The sequence below is a fragment of the Mastomys coucha genome, unplaced genomic scaffold (assembly GCF_008632895.1).
Source record: "Mastomys coucha isolate ucsf_1 unplaced genomic scaffold, UCSF_Mcou_1 pScaffold23, whole genome shotgun sequence".
NCBI classification, from domain to species: Eukaryota; Metazoa; Chordata; class Mammalia; order Rodentia; family Muridae; genus Mastomys; species Mastomys coucha.
In genome coordinates this window covers 83,851,720-83,878,389 of record NW_022196906.1, presented here as the reverse complement: position 1 = coordinate 83,878,389, position 26,670 = coordinate 83,851,720, and the positions used below count along the sequence as shown (strand labels likewise).

Genomic DNA, 26,670 nt, shown 5'->3' with positions numbered 1-26,670 from the left:
GTGGTGGTGATAGTGGTGGTGGTGATGGTGATAATAGTGATGATGGTGGTGGTGGTGGTGATGATGGTAGTGGTGATGGTGGTGGTGGTGATAGTGGTGGTGTGTGTGTGTGCTGTGGTGTGTTAGGGGTCTGGTGGGGAGACTTCCTCCAGAGTTAGTACTATCCCTTGTTTCTTAAGAAACAGATAACTGTCTTGTCACATGAGATGTGAGTTCCAGCCTCGAACAGCTGAAGAGGAGCTCTAGTGGGCTCTGGTCTTGTGTGAGGGAAGGAAGGAAGCAGGTTAAGAGAGGAGCTGCAGATGGCCACGCAGCTCCTTCTGCATCTCAGCAAATGTAAAGAAACCTATCACCATGTTACATGATCTTGTGTTATCCCATATCCACCAAGGGCTGCAGGCATCTTCTGCGTTCCACCGGATGACCCCAGACACTTACAGACACTGAGTAAGCAGAGAGCGAAGGAGCCATTGGACACACCTCCTCCTGGGGCCTGACCTCTGCCACTGGGATGCAGACTGCTGGGTGCCGGTTTCCTTTTCCTAACTTTTCCTCTCCAGTGTTGGAGCCTCTGAGATTCATTGACCCTGTATGAGGCTTGGCTTTCTCAAGGCCAGGGCCTGAATGTTCTGGAGTGTTCTCAGCCCTGCCCTGTGCTGATTCTGAATGACCAGTAAATGGCTGAAGGAGAGGATGAAGGAGATGAGGAGGCTCTACCTCGCCCTGTCTCTGAGGTCTCTGTAAGGCACCAGGGAGGCTCTTTCTTGGCTCACATTAATAATGACTCGACACAACTCCAGCCTCCATTTCTGTGTTCCTCTCCCAAGCACATGTTCCGTGGCGGCCATAATGCTGAATGTAGCAAAGCCCCCAGGGAGAGGGCAAGACCGTCCAGTTTTTGGTTAGCTGGAGTCTGTGTCTGATGTTTTATTTTAATTATCACCGGGATAGGCTCCCCCAAGTACAAAGAGCTCACGGATAGACACAGGGTAATAGCATTTCCCTTGTGCCAGCCTGTCTCTTATCTACTCCCCACCCAGGATGGTGATTAGAGAAACTTCTAGGGAAGGGGATTCTGGCGTTAAAGTAAGAGGAAGGGAAGTTTTTGTGGAGGTGTGAGAATAGCCAAGATTATGAGTGCTCCTGGGTCTGAAAATGAGGGAAGACAAGGATTTAGAGAAAAGGTGACAGCGAGGGGACTCCCTTTTACATCTAAGTGGGACCCTGAGGTCTGTGAGCTAAGAAAGCCTTGGCTTTTGCTGCTCCTTGTCTCCTGCCAACATCTTATTGTGAAGTTCAGGTGTTTGGAAACATTGGCAGGGCTTTACAGGAAAGCCGAAATAAGCTACCATCTGGGCTCCTGTTGTACTCTGCAGCCCTCAAGGACAACCTTGGCTTCCATGAGCGGCTCCTGGTGAGTAGTCATTCCAGATGGAAGATTCCTCTCTACGATTTGGCACAGACAACTAAGGACAATGGAAACACCTTCCCGCGCCCCATAATGGCTCTTTGCGGTCCTTGGCTGGTAACAATGGTATGGGTACGCTGCTTCAGCTTGGGAAACATCTGGTGCTAATCGCTGAGGGTGTGTGTGGTTCTGGTTTAATTGTTTGCTGCCTCCTGTTGGTGTGGGGTCTATGCTGTGACAGGCTCTGCTGTCCCCTTGATTTGGAACTTTGGAGAATGAGAACATGTAAGAGTCGGGGTTGCAGTACTGTGGCTTTACAGGCCAATTTGGGTAAGGCAGTGCATCCCTCATCTGTCCCTGCACAACGAGCTGCCCTCCCTGGGGCAAAGCATGACAGAGGTTTAAGGGGACAGGTATATTTTACTCCAGCCTCCATTTCTGTGTGGGGTTAAAGGAAAAGGGAGACTGCATTTGGAAGAACGTCTTCCCTTTTGTTTTTTGTGTGTATGTGTTCGTGTGTGTGTGTGTGTGTGTGCATGTGTGTGAGTGTAAGTGTGTATATGCATAATTTGTGTGAGGGCCAGAGGTTGACTGTCTCCTTCAACTGCTTTCTACTTTAAATTTGAGAGAAGTTTCTTATTGAACGCTCTTCCCATCTTCCACCTCCCCATTGCCAGGATTACCCAGAGGCCACCATGCTTGGCCTTTTCATGGTCCTGGGGATCCAAACTCAGGTTGTCACGCTTGCACAGCCAGCACTTCCCTCAGTGACCCATCTTCCCAGCTTCTTTACTTTCTTTTGAGATGAAGAAATAGCTGACTTCCCTGAGGAAGGATGAATGAAAGGGCATATTCTTATGTATTTGGAGGACAGCAAGGAAAAGCCCTGGGGCCTTGTGTTTTGTGATCAATCCTATGCCAGCATGTTCTGCTAGCCAGATAACCTTGAGCATTTGTTTGGTGGGTTGTACCCCTGTTTCTTCATCCATGCAGTGGGCATGAAGAGGCTCTCTTCCTTTTAGAGCTCTCCTAAGGTCCAATGTGAGAAGGCTGGTACCATCCTGACTACAAGTCCCCACTGCATGTTTGCCACTCTTTTGATTTTTCTTACTATCTTTATAACATTACTCGCCTAATAGGCTTGTTGGACAACACTGCTAAGCCTAATTTAGTGTGGATATTTCTTGGCTGGTCTGATATGCTGCCGGTGTGCAATAACAATATTGTTATCTTTCAGGCCCGGATCCAGTCTAGAGATTTGGGGCCAAGTTTTGGGCAGCATTAAATGTACAGAGCTCCTGAGGGTCTGAAGTGCCCGTCTCAGGGCTGACTAGTGATAGAGAGCACAGGAGCATATTGAAAATCATTCTGAGCCTTTCCCATGGTGCAGAAACCCTCCTATCTTCTGCTGTTCCCCACCCCTTCGAGGGTAGCTACACCCCCAGACTGGCTCACATACATCCACAAGGAGACAAGCTGAAGGGGATGCTTGTCGCAGAGGCTTTGCCTTCTGCAGTGGCTCTCATGACCCAGGGTAAGGCTTGTTCCCTGTCACTGTGTCCTGCACAGTGAGCAAGCTTCTGGCTTGGAAGAGCCAAGGTTCTGTAAAGATCTAGATCTTGGTTATTTGAGCTGGGAAAGATACAACATCTTCCTATTCATTCCAGACCTTCCTGTCTAGATCTTTAATTCTCTGCTGGTCATGGTTCCTGTCCTTCGCCTTACTGCCTAGTCCTTATCTCCTTACTCTTCACATGACAGGTGACTCCCCAAGGTCCACAGCATTAACTACCCCCTGGGGGGCAGGAATTTTGAAAGAGAGAACTGCCCACAGACATGACATGCCATTTTGAAGTCCCCCTGAGGAAATAATACATTTGAACTCCAAATCCTAACACCTGCCGCAAACCCAGTATGACTCCTGAGAATTCTGAACTTATGGGACATTAATAGATCTTCCCCCCACCCCAGCCTCAAATGAAACAGAGATAGGAGATGTGGCAAGAGGATCTCATGTTTGAGGCTAACCTGGGCTACATAGATGCTGGCTCAAAAAAAAAATAGGTAAGTAAATCAGTAAGTCAAAAAGGTTCTATATTGAATATATTCCTGAAACAATTCTTTGGTTGCAGGACTACCAGGTAACCTCCTGCTGTCCGTGCGGCATCAAAGTCTCTTTCAAACAATGCCTGCCCCTCATCAATCTTGTCGGCCCCACCGCTCACTCCTGAGGGGTAAATTCAACACCACCTGCTTTGCGGCTCTTGCTATTAACCAATTAACTAATGAACTGGTCTAATGAGTTCGGTCACCCACTCAGCAAACAGGGACAGCTCCATGCCTAGCACAAGGCACAGCGCCAAAGCGCAGGGCTGTTTCTTAGTCAGAAATGACTTCTCTGAAAGGACAGGAGCCCACTCACTACAGCGTAGGCAAACGAGAGGACATGGGCAAGCATGACAGTGGTAACTAGTAGACCACAGAAAAACCACTGTCTGCAAGGAGTGGCTGAGGAGCCACTCCCATCTGCCTTGCCCCTACGAGGGGCATCATCTCCTTCGTGCATGTGCCGAGACCCTCAGCTTCTGTAGGACTCAGCCCATTCAGATCACTGCTCCCCCTCTTCCCATCACTCTGTTCCACAGGCACATATCTGATAGGTGTCCTTTCTGAAAGAGTACATTGGACATTAGTGATAATGGGCTCTTCTCGGAAACTAGAGGCCAAAGGGAAAAGCCATTTTACTAGATGCCTTTTTATTTTTTATTATTATTATTTTTTTTTGTCTCTTCAGTGTTCAGCTTGGGTCAATTATAGTAACCAACGGTACTACTAATTGGCTAGAGTAAGCAAGGTAGTGGCTGTTTTGTGAGCTCTCTGACTGACTGTTTGGTCTCCAGACTCCGGTGGCGCTGTGCATAGTCAGGATGTTGACACTCACACTCCATCAGGTAGTCTCCTGAGCATGGTTTTCTTTGAGGGCCAGCAAGAATTGCTGACTGGGACAGTGACTTAGCCCTTAAGATCAGCTTCATGTCTCTGCTCAAGTTATGTAAGCCATTCACACTTTTGTTTACTCCAGCTCCTGGGGCAGTTGAATGTCTCATAATTAGTCTGCTGTCTTCTTTGCCCAGGCTAGCCCTCTGACACAACTGCACACCTTTCCTCACCTATAACCATACAGTAAAGCTCATCAGGAGCTCTACCCTCTCTCCCCATCCCAGGTTTCCACAGATCTGACCAGAGGGAAAAAGGTTTTGGGTGGCAAGCAGTCTGGCCAGAGGGCAAAGAAGATCCTGGAGGGGCAGGCCTGGGGCAAAGGGATACTAGGCAGTCTACAAACACTGCCTGTGGCCACGTTCTTCCAAACCGTTTTGCCTATGTCTGGAGGTTGCTGAAGAACCCAGGAAGCGTTTAGACAACTATGCCTGCAGTTGGAAGTGTTTGAGAAGGTTTCTCTGCATTTCTACAAGGAATTTTGGAATCCCAAGGATGATACGAATTCATCCATTCACTTTCCTAAAAGTAGGCTTGACAAGGTTTTATTATAAGATATGAGTTGGATTTTTCCAACGTGGAGAAAGTCAAGTATCAACTGGGAGATGTCATCTAGAAAAATGATTATCTCCTTTTGTGGAGGAAAGAAGTTGCCTTTGCCCCAGAGGTTAGCAAAACCTATTCTCTAAAGAAGAAACCACTTAACAATTGGCCTGGATATCCATCTGACCCTATCCATGTAGGAGGTCTGCTTCCAGTTCTGACCTTTGGCATTTGGCATTGAGAACTCAGACTCAGGCACAGCGCACACTCTATAGGTGTTTGTTGGTACTGCAGCGAGGCATTATGTAACTTTCAGCAGTGTGTGGTAGGGCCTGGATGAAAATGAAGGGGACCCTTAATCCTCTCCAAATTCTAGCCTTAACCAATGCTCACTTCTAGTGGTATAGTGCTAGAATCCCAAGCAATAGCCTGCAGCAATTGGCTTCTCCTCTTCAGGAGGAGCTTATTAAGAATTTCAGAAGCTTTTGGGGTTACAGCTCTGTGTTGACTTATTTCACCTGGCACCCTGGTGACCTGGTTTACTGCTTCACTGTGGAAAAGGTTTGGTTGTTTCTTCTTTCTTTCCTTTTCTTTCTTTCTTTTCTTTTCCTTTCTTTCTTTCTTTTTTTTTTTTTAAAAAAAAAAAGCATATGTGGAAGTTGTAACTGTTACAATGCACTGGCTGCACCTGCCTGGTCCTACAGTAGCTGCTACATTGTAGCCAGTTTAACAGAGATGGGGACACTGAGGCCCAGAGAGATTGAAATCTATCTTAATCTGGTGTGTGTGTGTTGTGTGTTGTGTAACAAAAGCTGAATCCACACCTAGGCTGAAAGTCCCTAACACTACTTCTCCTGAGAGACTGGGAACTTCTCCATGTTCAAGGCTGGAGGCAGAAAATTAAGGCTCTGTGTTTGAGGGTGTGTGTGTTCCCCTTTGGGGACAAGAAGCCGAGGTGTCTGGGCTTCTCTGATATTTTCTGCATGACTGTGGCCCTCATGGGAGCATTTGGGCCTTGGCAGTGTTTTGGGCCTCTGTCACTTTCACAAATCTCTGAGGCTCCTGAATATACATCAAGGGGCTGAGTTGTGTTTTTGGCTGTGTGTATACCACCCCAGCTCCAGGCTCCTACAGATTACAGTGCAGTGAGTCAGGACTGTGGGGTGTGGATGTCTGCCTTGTGTTTTCCCTTGATCATGGCAGAGTTGCAAGGTTCCCACACAAGTCGAAAGCCGCCTTCATAAAAATCACTGAAACAACCATGACATATTTTACTCACTGTTAATTTCCCCCTCCCCTCCCCGAGACAAGGTCTCTCTCTACAGTATCTTTGGCTGGCCTCAAGTGTGCAGGTATCCTCCTGCCTCTGCACCTTGAATGCTGGGGTGACAGTTATATACCTCCATGCCTGGCCTAAGGATCAGCCCAGGTCTTTGTGTTTGCTAGGTTAACTAAGTCCCATCCCCAGCACTGCTCTTAATTCTTCCTGATTCTCTTTCTATCCCCACAAGCAGAGGATGCTAAGAAAGTACCCAGCCAGAGTCTTTATGATCTGTTTGTGGCTGGAGAGCTTAGGTTTGAGATTGATCGGGGTGCCTGCATATCTTTGCTCTGTAACTTTGACCACGAGAAGTAGAATTCTTTCTCGGAGCCTCAGTTTTTCCATTTTGAAAATGGGTTAACAGCGATGACCTTCTAAGGCTGCTGAGATCATTAAGGGAAGTATAGAGTCATACTCTGGAGCCCAATCGCTAGGGCTCAGTGTTCTTACTCAGTGTTTTTTGTATATTGTTTTAAAGCACCATGTTGGAAAATTATATACATTTTAAACTGGGTGTAGTGGCTCACGCCTGTAATCCCAGCTACTTGGGAGCATGAGGCAGGAGCATCCAAAGTTTGAGACCAGCCTGGGTAACTTAGCAAAACTGTGTGCTGTGTTGTTGTTGTTTTTTAAAACAACCTAGCAGGGTAGATGGGTGGCTGAGTATAGAACACTTGCCTAGCATTCACAAAGTCTTCATTCAATCCCCATTATTGAAAATAAAGAGAAAGAAAAATTATAGACATTTTAATCTGCATTTAGAACATGCCAAAGCTGAGCTGAAGGGCACTTGGTGATAACTTGTAGCAAAGGTCAAACACTTTATAGCATTAATATAGATGAGTTTTTATGTGGAAGCCCAATTAATATATAAAACAGTTAAAAGCAGACTTCTCTGACTGATGTGGGGTATGGCCCCCAGGGCTTCTCAAAATGAAGGAAGAGAACCATAAATGGAAAGCTAAATGATCAATCTACAGGGTTGGTGGAAGAGACGCTTCGACTCCACTCTGTCACGCGGCGTTGGCAAGTCTTCCGGGCTTCCCATCCATGTCTGTGGAGCTGGAGCAACAGTGCCTGGGTAGCACTGTGGAGAACACTCTGAGCTCAGCGCGTCACTGTTGGCTGCTCTCAGAGAACACAAAGGATAGGCTAACAAGCCATGGCAGGTTGTGAAAGAATTTAATGTCAGGTTGACTCTAAGGGAGCACACAGGGTCTACCCAGCTGGCACTGTCCTCTGTCTTCTCCTTTGTGAACCTGTCCAGTATATCACCTCATTCCCTAGGATCCAGGTTACAGAGAGGCCACCTGCCAAACATCTGACCATGGCCTTTCACTGGGTCCACCCCTTTCTGCATGTATGCTTGCTTTTGTCCACTGAGGGTCACTGTCTCTGTAATGGGCATCCTCTTCACTACTGTGAACAAAACCTTTTCCTGCTTCTAGCATTTCCCTGCTTGTCCTCCTGAGATAGCACCATTTCTCACTGTCTGCTCCCCATCACAGTTGGCTTTTTGCTCATGCCCAATGTCCTAGCACAGAATGTGAGCATCATTTTACCCAACTCTATCTCATCCAGTGGAATGATAGGTCCTGCCAGTCCCTCCTTAGGGTCTTCTGTATATCACAGAAATTCATCCTTTTTATCAGAACTCCACATCTGTGACCTGGGCACTTCATTATGCAGTTTCTGTCCCAGTTGCCTAGCACTGTCCTGGTGTTTGGATTTAGTGGAAGAAATGTACATCTCCAGACTACCAGCTGAGGACAGGAAGTAGTCATGGACTATGACTGCAGAGATGAAGGAAGAAGGGGCTAGAAACACCACCAGTGGCTCCTGGAGGGGTGCAGGCAGACTTTTCTTCTGAGAGGCCATTTTCAAGCTGAGACCTGCTAGAGAATCAGAGGCCACATCCCACAGGTAGGGGCGGGGGCAAAGATCACCATATCAGAGCTCCCAGGGTCTTAAGAGTGGGAAGGAGGGTTGTACAAGATGAGGACTTGTGGTGTGAGCAAGGAGGAGGAGGAGAAGGGGGTGTTGGGGCTGCATTAGGGGCATCAACAGTCTGGCTTTCAAGGGATAATTGAGGGAATGGCTAGGAGGAGGAGGAACTTGAATTCACTCCAGGTAAGAAACGTTGAGAGTTCAGGTAATGTATATATGTTGATCAACACTTAATGTGGATGCAAATCAGATTGTAGCACTACCTCGTAAACACGTACAAATGGTATGTGTTGTGTGTCAACCATAAAGGTTAAACAAATATAAGAATAATAAAGTCCTGGGACTGCTTGAGAGGGAATCAGACCAGGGTGAGGTGTGATAGGGACAGATGAGGCCAGATTCCTATCTAAGGAGGGGGCTGGTGAGTGAGTGAGTCCTCTAGGGACTCTTTGGGAGGGAGGGAGGACTTCTTGCCCTAGGTAGATACTGTATGTGCTTGCTTGGAGTATAATGTTCTCTCCTCTGCACCTGTGGGGTCTGACCCTGGCTCAGTGTGGAGAGTCAAGGTGTACCCTGAGCAAATCAACCACAATAACGTTTCGAGCTTAGGTTTACAGGCACACAACGTGTCTCTGCCCCCCCTTTTTTTGGCTTTTTTTGTTTGTTTATTTGACTGAGAGGTAGGGTGGGTAAAGGGACACCCCACAGTGTCCAGAGTTTCTCCAGAGCCAGTGATCACACATGCTGGCATTCTAACTTAGCCTTGCCAGCCTCTTGCAGGTACAAATCCTTCTTAAGTTGGATCTGCTGCTTTCCTGTCCTCCATCCCTTGGTTTGCTGAGATCACAGGAAGCTGTGTGTGAAGGGTAGTGCCATCAGGGCAGCATCCTTTCCCTACTCTCTGACTTGCCTTTTCCTGCCTTGGGGAGGAGATGAATAGGTTTCAGCTCTGAGGGTGGTGAGGCTGGTAGAGCTGCAGAGAGGAGAGGCCAGAGGGTGGAGTCTCATGTTTGCTGCTATGATGGGTGGCCACTGAGGAGTCTGTCTCCCCACCTGTAAAACCCCGAGCACCCAGAGATTTTAGGCTGTGGTGGAGATCAATCCACTGGGCCAGTCAGAAAGGTTCCCTGCAGATAAGAATCCTGAGTAATGTTAGGTAATAACATTGGCCTAGTGGAGGAGGGGCTCTCAGCTCATGGGGCCTAAGCTTACATCAAGCTCCGAGCCAAAGGCATTGCTGTCTGCTTGAATCCTTTTTCTCTCTCAAGGGAATCATAAGGCACCTTCTGTCCACACTGGCCTCTCCTGGTTGGAGGGAGCACAAGCTGTACTGAGGTTACTTTGGCAAGATCTCTTACTGAGAAGCCAGCACTAGACATTATATGTCAGGTGGTTTGGAAAAGCCACCGTAGATGACTCTGTTTAGAAGCAGAGTACGGGGCTCCCAGGGCCAATCTCTAGGCATGTGGAACCCATGCTGTAATTCAGGTCACGTCACAGTTCAGGGCTGGGAAGAGAGGAAATCAGGGCTGAGTAAACAGAGCCCAGGCCAGGGAGGTACCCTGCTGCAGCTAAGAGGGAGGGGGACAAGATGCATCTATCTCATTTCAGAAGACCCTGGGATCCCTGAGCAGAGCCAGTGTAAGAAAAAGCCCTGAATACTGCTCTTGCTTTAAACATAGATCAATCTGGGTACAGTGGAGTGAGATGACGTCATTATCAGCCTGTGCTCTCAAAACACCTCGCAATCCAGGTCTTTTACAGGTTCTGATGCATCTCCCTGTTTGTATTTATGTTCCCCAGAATCCCAGCATCTGTGATCATCAGTTTCTTAGGCATAGTGCCCAGTACCCAGTCAGTTCTCAGGACATGAAATATGGAAGTAACATATGACACTTCAAACACATCCAGCCCAAGAAGCATTTTCTATATATCTGCTATGTGTTCAGTCCTCAACCTTGCCACTTCTACCAGGATGGGGGATTTCCAGTTCAGACTCATTCTCTGTTCCCATAGGTATACAGTTGGGTAAAATGAAGCCCCTTTAAAATGAAGTTCCACCAGATACCAGCTAATCTTGCCAAATTTAGACCCTGAGTCAATTCTAGGTCTTATTTTTGACAGGGCAACTCCCTTCTATGGTCCTCAGTTTCTCAGCCTGAAGAGTGAGAAGAATGGATTAACCTAATATGCAGACAGATATAATCCTAATACAATCCACTAAATTGTATTGTTGAGCATCTTTTCCTACACAAAATTTGGTTTTGTGTTCTCAAGGACCTACAGAATCCATCTGGCCAGCGTCATTTCCCCTTTGTTCACAAAACAAGCTCAGAGGACTTCTGCGTAGTAACTGAAGCCACACCGGAAGAAGCCATTCAACTGGGGGAGGGGGGCGGGGAGGAAGGGCGGGTTCCAGCCTCCATCTTGTTTTCCTTCCCAACTAGCTGCTCAGATCCTACTGTGATTAGGGAGCTGGGGCCCTGGCTGAGCCTGGGGGTGCAATTTTCTCGTAGATACAGGTGTGTTGTGGCTTAAGGACTGACAGCCTGGGTTTGGGTGTTCTAGCTGAGCAAAGGCTCCATTTAGCTACAAGCTAAAGGAGCTGCTGGGCCTTGCCATCATGGAGCCTCTGCCTGGTCACCTGACTGGTCATTTTCAAGAGTCATCCCCCAAATTTCTCCCCCCACTTCCAAGCCCCCCCCCCCCAGAAACCATCACCTAATGCTAAAAGGGGCTAAGGCAAGGTATGAAGAGAGTGGTGAAGGGAGAGTGCAGATCTCTGTCCTAATTATGGAGAAGGAGGACTTCAAGGGTGGCTGTCATCACAGTCAATTCAATTGCCACCAGCCTGAATGTTTTTGAGATCCTGGTTGGTTGTCTTCTCAGAACATTACGTCGACGTCGACTCCTGCTATGACGCTGTGCAAAAAAAATCAATCAATATTTCTCTCTTTCCTCCCCCCTCCCCTCTCCCTCTCTAGGCCTCAGTGTCTCCATCCGGGCAAATAGCCAGGTGGGGCTGGGCCCTGTGAATGTCAGGCCTCTCCTAGAGCTGACGTTTTAGGATACACTGTCATGTTTTTTTTTCTTCTTCCCTCCCAGAGGCCAGGGGACCAAAAGCCTTGGGAGGGATATCAAGCTTAAAGATATCTCTCCCTGAGGGTTCCCACCCAGAGGCTGCAGGTGCCCCTCCCCTTTCCATGGCAAACTAGCGCGTCTATGACGTCTAGGCCCGCAGCGGATCGAGGCCTAGCCCTTTAGCCTTGCTATTTGGGCAACGCCACAAGCGAGTGAACGAGTGAGCGCAATGCTACCGCGGCGACTGCAGCGGCCGCGGCGGCGCAAGGGGCGGGGGGAGGAAAGAACCCACTTGTCCCACTGCTTCGCAGCAGCCCTGGCCCTGGCCTCCGCTCATCTCAGCGGGTTTTTTTGTAACCCTGGGGTTTGTTAGACTGGCCAGAGCCAGCTGGAGCACACCATCACTAGATCGCACCAAAAAAAGAAAAAAAAAGAAAAGAAAAAAAGAAAAAAAAAAAAACAACTCGACTCCCCCCACCCCACCCCCCATTCCCTAACTCGGCCAGGCTAGCGCAGATTATAATTCATCCCTAGCTGCGTGAGGCAGGGTACCGCGACGCTTCGACGTCTGTCTCACCCTTTCCAAGTCTAAGTGTAAGGAATTTCACATTTCGGGCAGAAGATGGGGGCTATCAGGGATGGGGGTGAGGGTGGGGGTTGGGATGGGGCTAGGGGCACCATTTTGAGTCTGACGGTGATGAGACTCCTTGCCCGGGTCTTTCCTTTACACCCCATCTTCATCTCTATCTCCAACTTTCAGGCTTCCTGTCCCCGCCCCCCCCACCTCCTACGGGGTTCACCCTGCCAAGGGCGGCCGTAGTGGCGCCCTACCCGCAATCTCTGCCTCCTCGGCCCGCACTAGGGTCACCCTCCCTATTTGGTCCAGTCAGTCCTTCCCGCGAAAGATGCTGAGACGCCCTGAATTCTTAGAGGAGAGGGTCAAAGTTCTGTCCCCGCAGCTGGATGGAAGGCTCCTGAACCCGCAAAGGCCTTAGCTAGGGCGCGGGAGGTGGGGACGCGGCGCTTCCTCACCTGTTTCTCGCCGGACTCCTTGGAGGAGGTCCCTCGCTTCGGGGAGGGCGTGCGTTTGCAGACACTTCCCTCGAGCAGGTAGAGCCCCGAGGGCCGAGGGCTGGTGTCGCTTTCGAAGTAGAAGAGCAGGTTCTGGAGCAGCGCAAACCACTTGGTTTGCCATTTGGGGTTGTCCGGACTCCTCTTGCTCAGGTAGCCTTTGCGCGTGCCGTCCTTCTGGGCCAGCAGTCCCAGGGACACGACGTGGCCATCGTTGAGCCGGATGGCCTTCTGCATGGTGCTGCTAGTAGGTAGGCCAGAGAGACCTCTACGCACTTACATCTCAGAGAGGCACCCGACTGCCCCTCGTCGGTGCGCGCTCTGCCGTTCTCTGGCGCTCGCTGAATCGTTCCCTCGCTCTCCCTCGCTCGCTCGCGCGCTCTCTCTCTCTCTCTCTCTCTCCCCCGCCCTCCCTCGCTCTCTCACACCCCGCCCCCTTCCAGATCTACACTTTGAGATCCCGCGCCGCGCTCCTAGCTGGACCTTTCCTGGCTGGAACCTCTTCTCTCCGCAGAGCCGCGGGGGCCCCTGGGGAGGTTGTCCGACCCTCCCTCAGCGAACCAAGGGAAGGGCGATGTGAGCGAGATGCTGGGGGGACAGCAGGCGGAGTCATATGACGCCAATCCCTCGAAGAGCCCGTTTCAGCAGCGCGGACAGGGACACACGCACGCAGCCCCGCCGAGGCGCAGAGCCGCACGCAGGCTGCACCTTGGCGCCTCCTCCCCTCCCCGGACACACACACACACACACACACACACACACACACACACACACGCATACACACACACACACACACACACGCAAACACACACGCACGCACACGCGCGCGCACACACACATACACACACGCCTACCCCTCCCTCCTTGTTTTCCTCTTCTCTACTTCGGGTGTTCTAAGCCAAATCAGATCAATTTTCGTTCAAGCCCATGGCACCCCGGAGGCTCGCCTCCCCGGAGTTTGTGTTCTTTGCGCCCCGCCGCGGCGCACCTTAGACCTAGGGTCAGCCCCATTTGTCATTTTTTTTTCTCTCTTACAGCTTTCCCTCACCTTCTTTCCCTACTTTATTTTTCTAATTCAAGGTGGATGGAGGAAGGTGGATAGGAAAGGGATGTACTAGTTTGTGCATAACCGTTCGGGTCTCTCTCTCTCTCTCTCTTTTTTTCTTCTGATTTCAGCTCTATTCCTCGCGGCTTCGCCAGCGACCCGAGAATACAAGGGGTGAACTTGGATAGGGAGAGGGGACTGTTTATTTTTACTCCATTTTGAGCGTTGCCATAATTACCAGTGTCACCCCCTGAACCCTAGGGTCTGGCTGGCAAGCCGCTGCTGGGAGTTTTCAGCAAATACCCCTGAAGCTTGAAGGCGGGCTTCAAACACAGGCGCCGGGGACCATGGGAGCCTTCAAATAGCTGCGCTGGCGCAATGATACCTTAATGATAGATTTTCCGTTCTTATTTTTAGCTTCAATTCGCCTACACAGTTACACGGCATTTATCCGAGAACGTCACAGCGCCCGCATGCTGCACCGGCAGAGCGCGCGGGCTGCCGGGCCAGCCGGGTTCTGGTGCGGGGAGCGCGCATCGCCGTCTGCCGCAGAGGGCAGCGGCCTCGTTGAAACCGGGAACAGCGCCCAGCGCTGACAGTTTGCAGCCGGGACGGGTGTCCTCGCAGCTCTCTGGAGAAAAAAAAAAAAAAAAAAAAAAAAACAACACCATCTTTCTTCACAGAACCGCGAGAGCCCTTCCCCCTTTAGAACACACACACACACACACACACACACACACACACACACACACACACACACACACCATACACCATAGTCTGGAATGGAGCTGTTACAGTTCAGGACATAGGGACCCAGGCCTGTGTTCCTATACGATGTTAATTTTTCTTCTTCAGGTAATCAAAAGAAAAAAGGGCAGAGTGTTAAGCCCCTTCATGCAGTTTTAATTTGCTCAAGAGTGAGTCTGTGAAAAGATTGGGATAATTTTCCCTTGTTTTCCAATTTTCTTCTTTCTCTTGTCCCATTCATCGTTTTTCCCTACCTAGCCTTTCTCTTCTTTTCCTACTGCATCTTGTTATGTAGCCCAGGCTGGCTTGAATTCCTGATGCTTCCACACCAGAGTCCTGACTGCAGGCAGCTTTTTAACTTCCCTTGCCTCCGTTGTAAAAGCAGAACTTTCAGGATTGAGGTTTTTATGTAAATTCCCATTAGGAGGCCTGTCACAGAAAGAACCAAGAAAATCTCCGGTAAGGGGCCCTATGCTAAAAGCACTTCGCCACAGGTCAACCATTCCATTTTCTCTAGAGCCTTCAGTGTAGGTTGAGGTCGGGCTCACACACTTAGGGCTCACTCTAATGAAAAGTGAAGGCGTTGGGATTTGAACCAGATTGAAGCTGATGGAGAGCGGGGCTTTAGAGTTGCATCGATAGTCAGGGAGAACGTAGCTCTGCAGGAGCTAGAGCAAAGGTCAGCCCTTGGTTGAAGCTTGTATGACAGACAGACCTACAGTCCCTACAAGACGTGGACCTTCTGCCTGCACCTGAGCTGAAGGTTTATGGATGGGTAACCCGAGGTCACAAAGGATTTCACCACAGGAGTTTGGAGACTTACTGATAATACTGCCTTGGGCAATGAATCGCCTGAGATTTTGGTCAGAGCATAGCATTGTCATTCAGGGATCCAGGCAGGGTCTGAGACAGCTGTGCCAGTGATATGGCTCCACTGCTCTGCGGCTCCATCATTAGATTTTGGAGGTGGAAGAGTATGGGACTCATCATTCTCTCTCTCACACACATCTTATTGTGTTGGCTGGATCCTGGAGACATAACGATAAGAAAAATATAATCCCTGCTTTCTGGAGCTTGGGCTAGCCTAGGAACGTCTTTGCCCTACAACTACTAGGATATAGTCAGAGGGGGTGGGGAAACTCCACTTTCTCTCAGGTCTGAGGAGGAAGGCATGATAAGCAAAAGGGTCAGTCAGGAGAAGAATTGAGTCCACTTCAGAAGCTCTGAACTCCAGCGTCCTTTAGAGGTTTAAAGTCTGTGTTCAGACCTTACTCCAGGCCAGGGAAGACAGAATCTGGACATGTATCCCCTACTGAAAAGATCCCAACACGGAGCCAGGGCTAAGAAGCATTAAAGTTCGGGCCAAGCACACCCCTTCACTGCCCCCCTCCTGCCCTGGTTAGCACTGGGGTGCTAGGGTTGTAGACTTCTGCTAATCCTGGGGTTCTGGGATTTCCTGGTGAGCTGGACCATGCTGGAAGGCCTGCATTAGCTCCAGGCTGCTGTACTAGAGGGAAGAAAATGGCCCGAGTCCTGTCTGGAATCTTGATTAGTATTATGTAAGCTGTGTGAATATTGCTTTTTTTTTTCCCTCCAGTGACCACAGGCAGAAACCTGAGACTAACATTTGGCCTCTTGGCAGTCTTTTGACTGGAATCAAGCTCAGTGCTCTTGGAAGCCACTTAATGATTCCGCCTAAGAAGGTATCATGTACAAGGCTGGTTCTTGGCTTGTGTAAGAGCCATAGAGAAGGTGGGCATATGTTGCGTAGCAGTTTGTCCTAAATTAAAATATCCCTCCTAGAGGGGAGAAGGAAGGCTCAGAAGACCTTACAAGCCCCTTCTCTTAGTCACTGTTCCATTGCAGTGAGGAGACATCCTGACCAAGGCAACTCTTGGCATTTAATCTGGAAGCTTGCCCAGAGAGACTGGGTCTCTCTTGTGTGCTTTTAAAACTTCAAAAGTGTGTACCTCCTCCAACAAGGCCACACCTTCTTCAACAGGGCCATAGTTTCTAATCTTTCCCAGTCTACCAACCAAGGACTAAGTATGGAGCCTATGGGGGGGCCATTCTCAAACTACCGTAGCTCTGGAAGCTTGGACCTAAGGAGATGCACAGAGCTCCTGAGGGTTAGGTGAGCACTTGCTGGGGTGGGTGGTACTGGAAGAGAAAACCTTCAGGAGAACTGCCAACAAGTTGGGCAGGAAGCTCCAGGGATGCACCCGTTATTGGGAGGGGGTGTGGGTCAGTGATAAAGCTGCTTTTGAGTTACCCATGCCCTGTAAAGAACCCCAGTAATCTCCTTGGTTCCCCAAACTAGAGAGCTGGGTGAATTTCTTTGGTTTATTATGGCTGCCCTATCTGTAATAAATACATGTTAATTCATATAACTCCTCTGTCCGCCAGAATCACAGAACATAATACATTGTCATAGTTGGTAGACAGGGACACACTTAGAGGTTAAGCACACTGTCTACAGGTGCAAGAATCTAGCCTATTCTCTAGGGAAGGGTAGATGCTGACTAACCACAGTGCATTTGGGCCTGGCCTTCTTGATTTACTCCATCCTCCCAATACAATTTTTGTGCATAGACGTCAACAATCCCATTTTCCAGGTGGAAAAACTGAGGCCTCACAATGTGTGTGTGTGTGCTCTCATGTTGAAAGCACACATAGAGAATTTCTGCCCCTTTGGCAACAAATTAAAAAAGAAAAGTTTTGAAACAGAGACATTACATTTATGGAGTCAGAGAACTTTTGGCATGTGGGATTTGCCTGTGGGAATTCCAACTCTAATTTTAGGCTCCATTGATCACCTTGACCAGACACCTAGTGGGGAGCAAGGAGCCTGTATTTTTAGTTTGTATTAGTCAGTTGTTCTGCCTGTTTCTAAAACTGATGGATGTTCTTTGTAAAGGAAATAAATAGTAAATAAATAAGACCACCCAGGGAATAGAGAGACAACACCATCTAAGACTCTTCTTAAAACCCTTTGTATATAAAATCCCTTTGCATTTTTCAGATAGAAACATAGTCCTCAAAATGGTTTTCTATAGTATTTGACATTTTTATAGGCTCAGTCTCTTTCTTTATGTCCTTTGTAGTACATGGAAATATTTCTTCCTAACACTAAAAATTCGACGATCTTCTCATTACGGACAGTTGAGTTGGATTCAGTTCATAGCTTTCGGCAGTGATGTGCCGTGGTTACTGTTGTATGTGCACCTCCAGTCTTAGGGTGAGTTTCCCAAGGTGGGCCTTCTGGGTGAGGAGCTAGACACTTGGACACTGGTATAAAATGCTTCATTCCCAGTGGGTTGGTTCTTAATCTTTACATTAAGCCACCAACTGAAGATGAGAAAGCAAGTTTCTTTTCCCTGTGCCAAGGTATCGATGTTGTCTAGTTTCTTAAATATTTGCTCATTAGAAGGGCCGAAGTTACATCTCATACAGTATTAATTTTATTTATTCTTTAATTCATTGAGTTTTAATTGCACACAGTCATGGCATTCCTTTTGTTTGTTTGTTTTTGCTTATATTAAAAGTTTTAAAGTTTGAAGAAGCAATTGTGTTTTCTTGTAGATGTATCAGTATTTCATAAATGTAGAGCCGGTGACTACATGTACAGTGCAAAGAACTTCCCCAGTGTCTTGCTCATTTATTCATCATTGTAGTAAAATACTACAACATGTACTTGTAAAACAGCTCTCTCCCCCCTTTAGATAATGTCTCTCTACATAGCCCAGGCTGTCTCAGTACTTGTCACGTAGACCAGGCTAACCTTAAACTCACAAAGATCTAATTGACACTGTCCCGAGTGCTGGATTAAAGGTGAGTACCATCACACCTCTTTTATTTCTCTTCTTTTCTTTTCTTCAGTGTTCATAAGTATTTTCATTTTATTAGGTTCCAGAAAAAAATGGACTGGGATTATATTGAAAATATCATAAAATTAATTTTTTATGTTTTGTCTTTTTATGCAAAAAGTTCATACATCAAATTCTTTATTCTTAATGTTTTGGTAGAATGTTATACTTTCCTTTATATATGCCTTGCACATTCATTTATAGAGATTTTGTATTTAATGGTTACTATTGGAAACGTGATATTTTTATGTTTTGAACTTAATTTTTGTAAGATGGGGGCTTGCTGTGTTGCGCAGGCTGGGCCCAAACTTGGAGATTCTCCTGCCTCTGCTTTCACAGTAGCTGAGATTACAGGCACACCCCATCACATCAGTTTTCTTAAAAGTGAACATTATTGGCAGAAAAGGAAGTTATTGCTATTTATATATTTAGGTCTAAGCCACTACTATGAAATGAATTTTTCTGATGTGAGGAATTTTAGCTCATCTGAGTTTGCTCTTTAAATGAGTGGAGTATAAGAGTGTGAACTTCCTAACACTTAGGCATGAGAGCATCTTTCAGACAAGCCCCACTTAAAGATGGAACGGTTTTTTTTTACATTATTATTAATTTGTTTAGCTTGTCTTTCTTGAGTCAATCTCAGTGTAATTTCCAGGATAATTTGTTCACACTTTCCAATTTATTATACTTGCTACCAAACACTCTTCTGTCATTCCAAGTTTCCCCATCTGTGTCACCTCTTCTAATGTGCTGATTTTGTCTCATAGAATTGGTCTTCTCTTACAAACATTGAATTAATATTATTAAGATGTTCAACTACTTATTGATTCTACTGTTTCCTAACTCATCAATACCTGGGTTTATTAATTATTTTTCCTTTATTTCTGTTAATTTTTATTGCTATTCCTTCTACCTCTTGAACACATGGTTTATTTTATTTTCTTGATTTCTTGTTTAAAGGCTGAGTTGTTTTTCTTTCTTTTTTTTTTTTCTTGCAAGACCTGATCCTCCTCTTCCCTCAGATCCAATAGGATAGCTATATAAAACAGGTCCTATAGAATTGTTACATAAAGATTCAATGGGATTGCTATATAAATCTCCAGTTTTCACTGTCGTAAAAGAGTCAGAAATGAAGTTATCCTTTAGGTTATTATAAAATTGCTCCCCTCTTTTTTTTATTTTGAGACAGAGTCTCACTTCATGGACCCGACTAGCCTAGAACTTGCTTTGTAGATCAAGCTAGCCTCACACTCCCAGAGATCCGCCTTCCTAGTGTGCCGCTATGCCTGGCTGTCAAGTCGTAATCAAATGCCTTCTGAATTTCCAAGCTGAGTTTTTGTGTGCTTTGCCTATGGCCAGCTTTGTTATGCTGTGCTCAGAGCGAGCATGCGTTCTGCCTCATCTTACACATACTGAAATGCGTGGCTCTTTTTGCCCTGTGGCCTGCAGCGGGTCAATTTGTGATGGTTGCAAGGATTCTGGGAAAAACACACATTGGATTTACAGGGTGTGGCATTTTGACTCAAATCAGTAGCATAGTTCGATAAGTTACATATGACACACAAGGACAAAGCTCTAATTATGACCTGCTGTTATGGTAGCTAGCGGGCAGCTGTGAGCATATGTTCATGAGAACTGAAGGAAACTGGGTTTTCTCCCTTAGTACCACCAGTGTCCTGGGAGTGCAGTGACTTGCTAGGATTCTGATCTCAGCCACAGACCAAGAAGCAAACATGGGGTAGACAAAAGAATATTATCTTGCTCATGTGTTCACAAGCTCTGATCCCAGCAGCGCAGGTCTCCAGTGCTAGGGCCTGTTACCAGCTGTAGTTTTCACATCCTCTTTTAATTTAATCACCGTTGTAGAGGCATTAAAATGTGGGCCTTTTAAGAGGTATTCTGCTCTTATGAGCAGACTAATGCCATTATGGATAGGATAATGGGTTAATGGATTGCTCGTCACGGGCATGGGCTCTGAGGAAAATGAATGGGTTTGACATATGCTTCTCTGTCTCACACACCATGATATGACCAACGCAAAAGGCTTTTGCCAGATTCTGGTACCATGATTTGCCTTCCTTAGTCTCTGGAGTTATGAGTTTCTGCTGTTTCTAAACTACCCACTCTGATATTCTGTTATAGCAGCCACGAATGGACCAATTTATCTCTTTTACATCCACACTGCTCAGTGCCTTCCAGTCACTTGGTAATAAGACTTCTTGCTGAGTGCCATCTCCTTTCACTCTCCCTAGGCTCCAAGCCCCACTCTCTAGGAGTGCTGGCACTTACCCCAGGGCAATGTGATGGCCCTGGCTGTCCTGGAACTCACTTTGTAGAGCAGGCTGGCCTCCAACTCAGAGGTCCATGCGTGTCTGCCTCCCAAGTGCTGGGATTAAAGGCTGTGGACCTTAACTCTAGAGAGCTGATAAAAAAAATTTTTTTTTTACAGGTATTTCAGTTCTAACTTATTACCATTTGACCCAGACAGTGGCATACTCTAGGCCACAGGAAGTCAGGACTGGCTATAACTTCATCTCAGACCCTGCGATTCCAGGCTGGTATGCTTATTTCTCCACTGTTCACACTTTCTGGATCAAATTCTGCTACATATACAGGGCTAGGATTGATTTATAAGCACGGGATAATATGAAAAATAATTCCAAGATTTGCCACCCCCTTCATTGGAATCAAGCCCAGCTAATCTGATCTTTTGAATCATTTCAGGCGAGTGGGAGGGAGGGAGGCATATGTGCACTGTTTCTCATTTAGATTCAACAGTCCTTCTTTCATATCTGTATTTCTTTTACTTTTTAAAATGAAAAAAGTGACTAGTTTTTTGTTTGTTTGCTTGTTTGTTTGTTTTAAAGAAATAATGGGACAGGGACATGCAAAGATCTTTGAGGCAAAAAAAAAAAAAAAATTTTCAGTCAAAAACTTTTGGAGGCTTGGTGAGATGGCGCAGCAGGTGCTTGCAGCCAAGCAGATGACAGGAATTTGATCCCAGGAGCTTACATGGTGGTGGAAGGAGAGAACTGACTCCCAGCAATTCTCCGCCCCCCCACACTTCCACATGTGTGTCCCCCTCCCCTATATACGCTTTCCCTTTGTGTGCTGGATTCTCAAGTCCAAAAAGTATTCTCACTGGCCTCCCTCCCCGCTGTGGATCTGGCTTCTTCCCAGAAGTAAGAACAATAGCTTCTGATTATAGCCCCTGAGCTACCCTTAGGGATGAAATGTAAAGGCACCTGAACACTATTCAAAGTTCACCCATTGTGGGCTCTGCACCTTCTGTTGGATTCATGCTGAGCTGTGTGAGCTCTCCCCAAACCTCGGCAGATTCAGGCTTCTACCTGTTTGTGCATGGCGTGCCTTCTGCCCATCTCACGGGCAGCTCCTTCTGTCTCTCTTTGAATCACCTTTCTCATCTGTGTATTGCCCCTTTGCTTTTGGACAGCAAAGTCTCAGTGGTGTCTCTGGCTTGTACTACCGTATCTTCATTCGCGGGCATCATGAAGCCGGGACCTCTTGTAGCTGGATGCCCATTTGTTTCCCAAGCTTTTGGGGAATTTTTTATTTTTGTATTGAATACATTTTTCTGTACTCCCTATTTAATCTCAGCAGTTTCTACCCTTGAATTCCTGGTCTCTTTCTTTCTCTCTTTTAAAGCTTCATTTGTTTTGTTGATGATTAGAGGTAGCGTTTTCTCTATCATGGATACTTTTGTTTCTATGTGCTCATTTTCTCTGTTGGTGAAATTTATATTGGATTCATTATTTCAAACCTTTTGACTTTTCCCCCCTCTTTTTAAAATACATCTCCTTGCTGGATTTCCCATCCACACTGCTGACTTTTTTTTTTCCCACATCGCTGACTATGATGTTGGTTTTTCTTCTCCAAGTCCTGAAGTGCTTTCCCCATGTCTGCTTCCTGCTTGTTGATTTCATCTTAGGTCATTGATCACTTTTACAAGTAAACTTCTGAGTTCTTCACCTGGCATTTGACCTACTTCAGGCCTTCAGTAGTCAAGGACTTATGGTCTCTTGGAGGGCTTACAGTATTTTGTTTTAGTATGTTGTGTTCCTGTGATGCAATTTTCACATCTGTTGGATAACTTCAATCTGGTTTTATTGAGGGATCTTCTTAGTGAACAGCCTACACTTTTTTACTAGTGAGTGAGTGTGCGTGCGAGCGCGTGCACGCGCGCGCGTGTGTGTGTGTGTGTGTGTGTGTGTGTGTGTGTGTGTGTGTGTGTGAGAGAGAGAGAGAGAGAGAGAGAGAGAGAGAGAGAGAGAGAGAGAGAGAGAGAACATGCATATACATATGTAAGTCCACGGTTGACATCAGGAGTCTTCCCCTGATGGATTCCTCTTATTCATTGGTGAAGGTTCTCTCTCTCAAATGAACATGGTTTGCCAATATACTCAGTCTGGCAAACTACTTTCTCTTGGGATCATTGTCTTTGCCTTCTGAACACTAGAATTGTAAATGGGCTGCCACACTTATTCAACATTTGCATAGGACTTGGGGTCTGAACTCTGAGCTTCATGCTTGTAAGCTCTTTGCCCCTTGAGTCATCTCCCCATCCTGGGCAGCTTACTCTTGAAGTATCTTAGTCCCCAGTATACTCTTGAAGCATCTTAGTCCCCAGTATACTCTTGAAGCATCTTAGTCCCCAGTATACTCTTGAAGCATCTTAGTCCCCAGTATACTCTTGAAGCATCTTAGTCCCCAGTACCACTTTTGGATGAGGCTTCTGCTTCCTGTCTCCAGCTGGAGAGCTGTATGTTGGAAGCAGTGTAGAGCTTACTTCATTTCACTCTATCACCATTGCTGGGTATGTGAAAACTTGGAAGAAAAGCCAGGGCCATCTCAGGAGCATGCCCAGGGCTTCACTGAGGCAATGAGACCCAGAGGTCCCTCTGCCTTATTCCCCGATAGTGAGGGTTTGTGTCATTTCCTTTCCACAGGGAGCAGCTCTGCAGTGAAAATTGGGCCCCTTCTTGGGACCTACACTACCTCCCAACTCTCCTGACTGACATGTGAAATGCTCCTATCTCTATCACAAGAGAGAATATCTATCTAGCTCTGGGCAATAGGGAAATATGCTAAAGTACACAGCCTGGAAAAATAGTACTGTGTAGGCTTAGGGGTTCTCAAATGCTTGGACCCCCATCTTCTAGCCCACTGTCCAAAGGTAGGGGAGAAAAGATGGTAAATAGGGCAAGAGGATGTAGACCTGTTTACAAGTAATTCTTTGGGGCAATTTCAATTTCTGTTTGTCAGAATACCAGCAGTCCAGTTCAGTAGTGTCTGAATATCAAACACAAATCAGCAACAGTGGCACAATCCAGCAGAAACAGCTAGGCCTCTGCTGAATGAGCAGGAGTCAGAACCAGCTTAATCCCAAGAAGTTCTCTGCCCTGCCTCTCTCAATGAAGTGAAGACTCAAGACCAACAAAGTGTTTCAAGGCTACCTCTGCAAGCGCCCCACACTGTCTGTAAGTCTATTTATATTCTCTCCAAACATCACGTGTCCTCTGATGGGTCTTGCAAAACATCACATGAGTCTGTATCACATGACACCACCAGAAATTTCCACTTCATACTGTGGCTAAAATATTTACTTATTTTTTTTCATAATGATGATGATGGTTGTGTTGCGGTGTGTATATATGTACATGTATGCACGCACACAAACATTCACACTAGGGGATACTTGGGTCATTTGTAAGGGCAGTATGCTCTTAACCACTAGGCTATCTCTCTAGCACTAGACCTTTGTTTTTTAGGTATGATTTAAAATAGATGCTATTTATCAAGCTGAGGCTATACTTCTGAATTTTTAGTTTCTGGGAAAATTCTCTTCTTCAAAATGATAAATTGGTAAACTTCATCAAACACTATTTTTCTGTGTGTTGTTATTAAAATTTTGAATTTTCCTACCTTATTAATATGGTAGAACATAAATATGTCACTTCATTAATATGGCTGATAAATGCTTGATACTAAGCCAACATCAAAATTTTGCAAAGAAAAATTCTATGAAACTCTATCTAGTAAATGACTGAATGAAGCAGTTAAGTCTCATTATGTGGTAAATTTCATTGTGAACCATTTTACCATTAATCCAATGAACATGTTTGGGATAAAAACAAGCCATCAAATAAATCCAATATTCCAAAAAAACCTCCCCAAACCAAATCAAAGTACTTGCTCCTGTAGCACCTGGGGCGTCAAAGATTCTTGTCTGTTGAACACTTTTTCCAGTCTGGTCACATGCCCTTTGAAGATGCAGCTGTGTCAAGCCGAAGCTTTGTGGTATTAAAAGTACTTCATTTTTGAATCATTGTATAAAGTCTTCACTAATAATATTATACAGAAGAAAAGTATTATAGAAGGCAGAAATAAAAGAACAAGGCACAAACTAAAAAGAAAAATCCCAAGAAACTCCATTTAGTACTGGTATGTATACATTGCTGAACCTAATGCATTAGTATTTTACTGAGGATTTTAAAAGCTGTACTCATGAGCCATATGCTTTATAGCTTTACTTTGTTTATTTTTTATTTTCGAACTCCATTCTCCCGAATTTGCTATTCTGGTAATGTTGGTATCAGGAAATGGATTGAGGAGTGTTTCTTAATCTGTTTTATTAGACTAGATTATGTAGAATAAATGTTAGTTGTTCTTTAAATGATTAACATGGTATTGGAAGCCCTACTAGCTCATAAAGGAAAATAAAGCCAACTTGAAAACAAAACAAAACAAACAAACAAACAAACAAACAACCCCAGGGTCATGAGGTCAGCCAAGGAGGAAAGCCAAAGTACAAACACAAAAATTTATATTACTTTTTATAGTATCAGTAAGCACACGGAAATCAAAATTAGAAATACAAGAGCTTTAGGAGATGGCTCATTTGCTAAAGTGCTTGCTGTGTAAATGTAAGGACCTGGCTTTCACTTCCAGCACCCATAGGAAAGCTGGTGTGACAGTGTACACCATCATCCCAGTGCTGGGGAGACAGGCTGATCCCTAGGGCTCGCTTACCAGCCAGTGTAGCTGAGCTGATGAGCCCTAGGCTTAGTGAGAGACCCTGTCTCAAAAAATAAAAGGGGGAGTGATAGAAGAAGACACTCCCCTGAGCCGCTAGCTTCCAAACACAAATGTGTACACTCGCCAATTCAATATCATTTATAGCTGCTGAAAGATGAAATTCTCAGGTATAACTGCAACAAAATACATAAAAGGCCCAAGTACTTCCAAGCAGAGAAACTGACGGAGGAAATAAAATACCTAAATAAATGAAGACTTATTGTGTTCCTGGGTTTGAATTTTCAACCAACTTAAGCTGTCAGAAATTCATATAGTTTTAAATAAATTCCCATTAAAGTTGCAGCAACATTTCTTTCTTGTAATACAGGTAAGAGAATTCTAAGATGTCTACTTAGAATAGCTGAAGGAATTAAGATAACCAAAAGGCTAAAGGTACCAGGCACGCCTCCAGGTGTTACCTAGCTGTGTAGTATTGGCAGAGGGATTGACCCAGTGACTGCAGCAAGACCCTGGGAACAGATCCAAACAGACGCAAGAGGATTTAAGAGGACGGCAGTTCTTTCAGTGAAGGCCCTGGAGCAGTCAGATCTCCATGAGCAGTTACCTAAATCTCTAGTTAAACCTCCATGTATGCAAAAATCAACCCAGAATGGATCCCAGATAAAAGCTCAACATGAAAACTTTAAAACAGATACTCAAATCATCGGCACATAGGCTTGGAGAGTATGTATGTATAGTAATAGGAAGATGAGACCATCTACTAAAAAATATCAACACTTCAGACTTAGTTGAGGTTAAAAACGACCTCGTTGAGAAGACAAAAGGATAGCTACATACTGGGGAGGGGGAAATATTTTTAAGCTGTATCTATTGGATTCGTATCTTGAATGTAATATTACATTTGTTTATAGATATTTACATGTATGTATACATGTCACTCAAGACCTAGCAGGAAAACAATCCAATTAGAAACTAGACCAAATGCTGGGCGGTGGTGGCGTACGCCTTTAATCCCAGCACTTGGGAGGCAGAGGCAGGTGGATTTCTGAGTTTGAGGCCAGCCTGGTATACAGAGTGAGTTCCAGGACAGCCAGAGCTACACAGAGAAACCCTGTCTCGAAAAAAAAAAAAAAAAAAAAAAAAAAAAAAAAAAAAAAAAAAAAAAAAAAAAAACCAAAAACAAACAGAAACTAGACCAAATAAGGGTGTACGGATGGCATAAGAAAAGATTGTTCAAAGTCACTAGCTGTTATGAAAAAAGAAATTAAGGGCACGAGCAACCATCACTCATACCTACGAGAAAGAGGGTAGGAGGGGGGGAGAGAGAGTGCTATTTCTGGTGAGGATGCAGAAAGCTGAACCCTTACCCATGGCTGGTAGGCATGTAAAATCGTACAGCTGCTCTGGGAGAATTTGGCAGTTTCTTCCACAGCTGAGCATGTGCTTACTCTGAGACCCCCTAAATCATACTTCTGTGCACTTACCCAGAGAAACGGAAATTTATGTCCATACAAACTTGTACAGAAATGCCAATAACAGCTTGAGCACCGTAGTCCAAAGTTGCAAAGAATTCGAAGTATCTCTCAGT

At 45.9% G+C, this 26,670-nt stretch overlaps 1 protein-coding gene across 3 annotated transcripts in view; it reads right to left on the bottom strand.

The window, feature by feature from the left end:
* The window catches only part of Rasgrf1 (Ras protein specific guanine nucleotide releasing factor 1), a 119,237-nt gene extending 106,125 nt beyond the window's left edge, over positions 1-13,112 (bottom strand). For all 3 annotated transcript variants that reach the window (XR_004111462.1, XR_004111463.1, XM_031343930.1), the window contains exon 1: positions 12,330-13,112. Coding sequence is in view for 1 of the 3 variants with exons in the window: in XM_031343930.1 (XP_031199790.1) it covers positions 12,330-12,605 (276 nt within the window). In the remaining 2 variants the exon portion in view is untranslated. The remainder of the gene's footprint in view (positions 1-12,329) is intronic.
* Between the last annotated feature and the right edge of the window lie 13,558 nt (positions 13,113-26,670).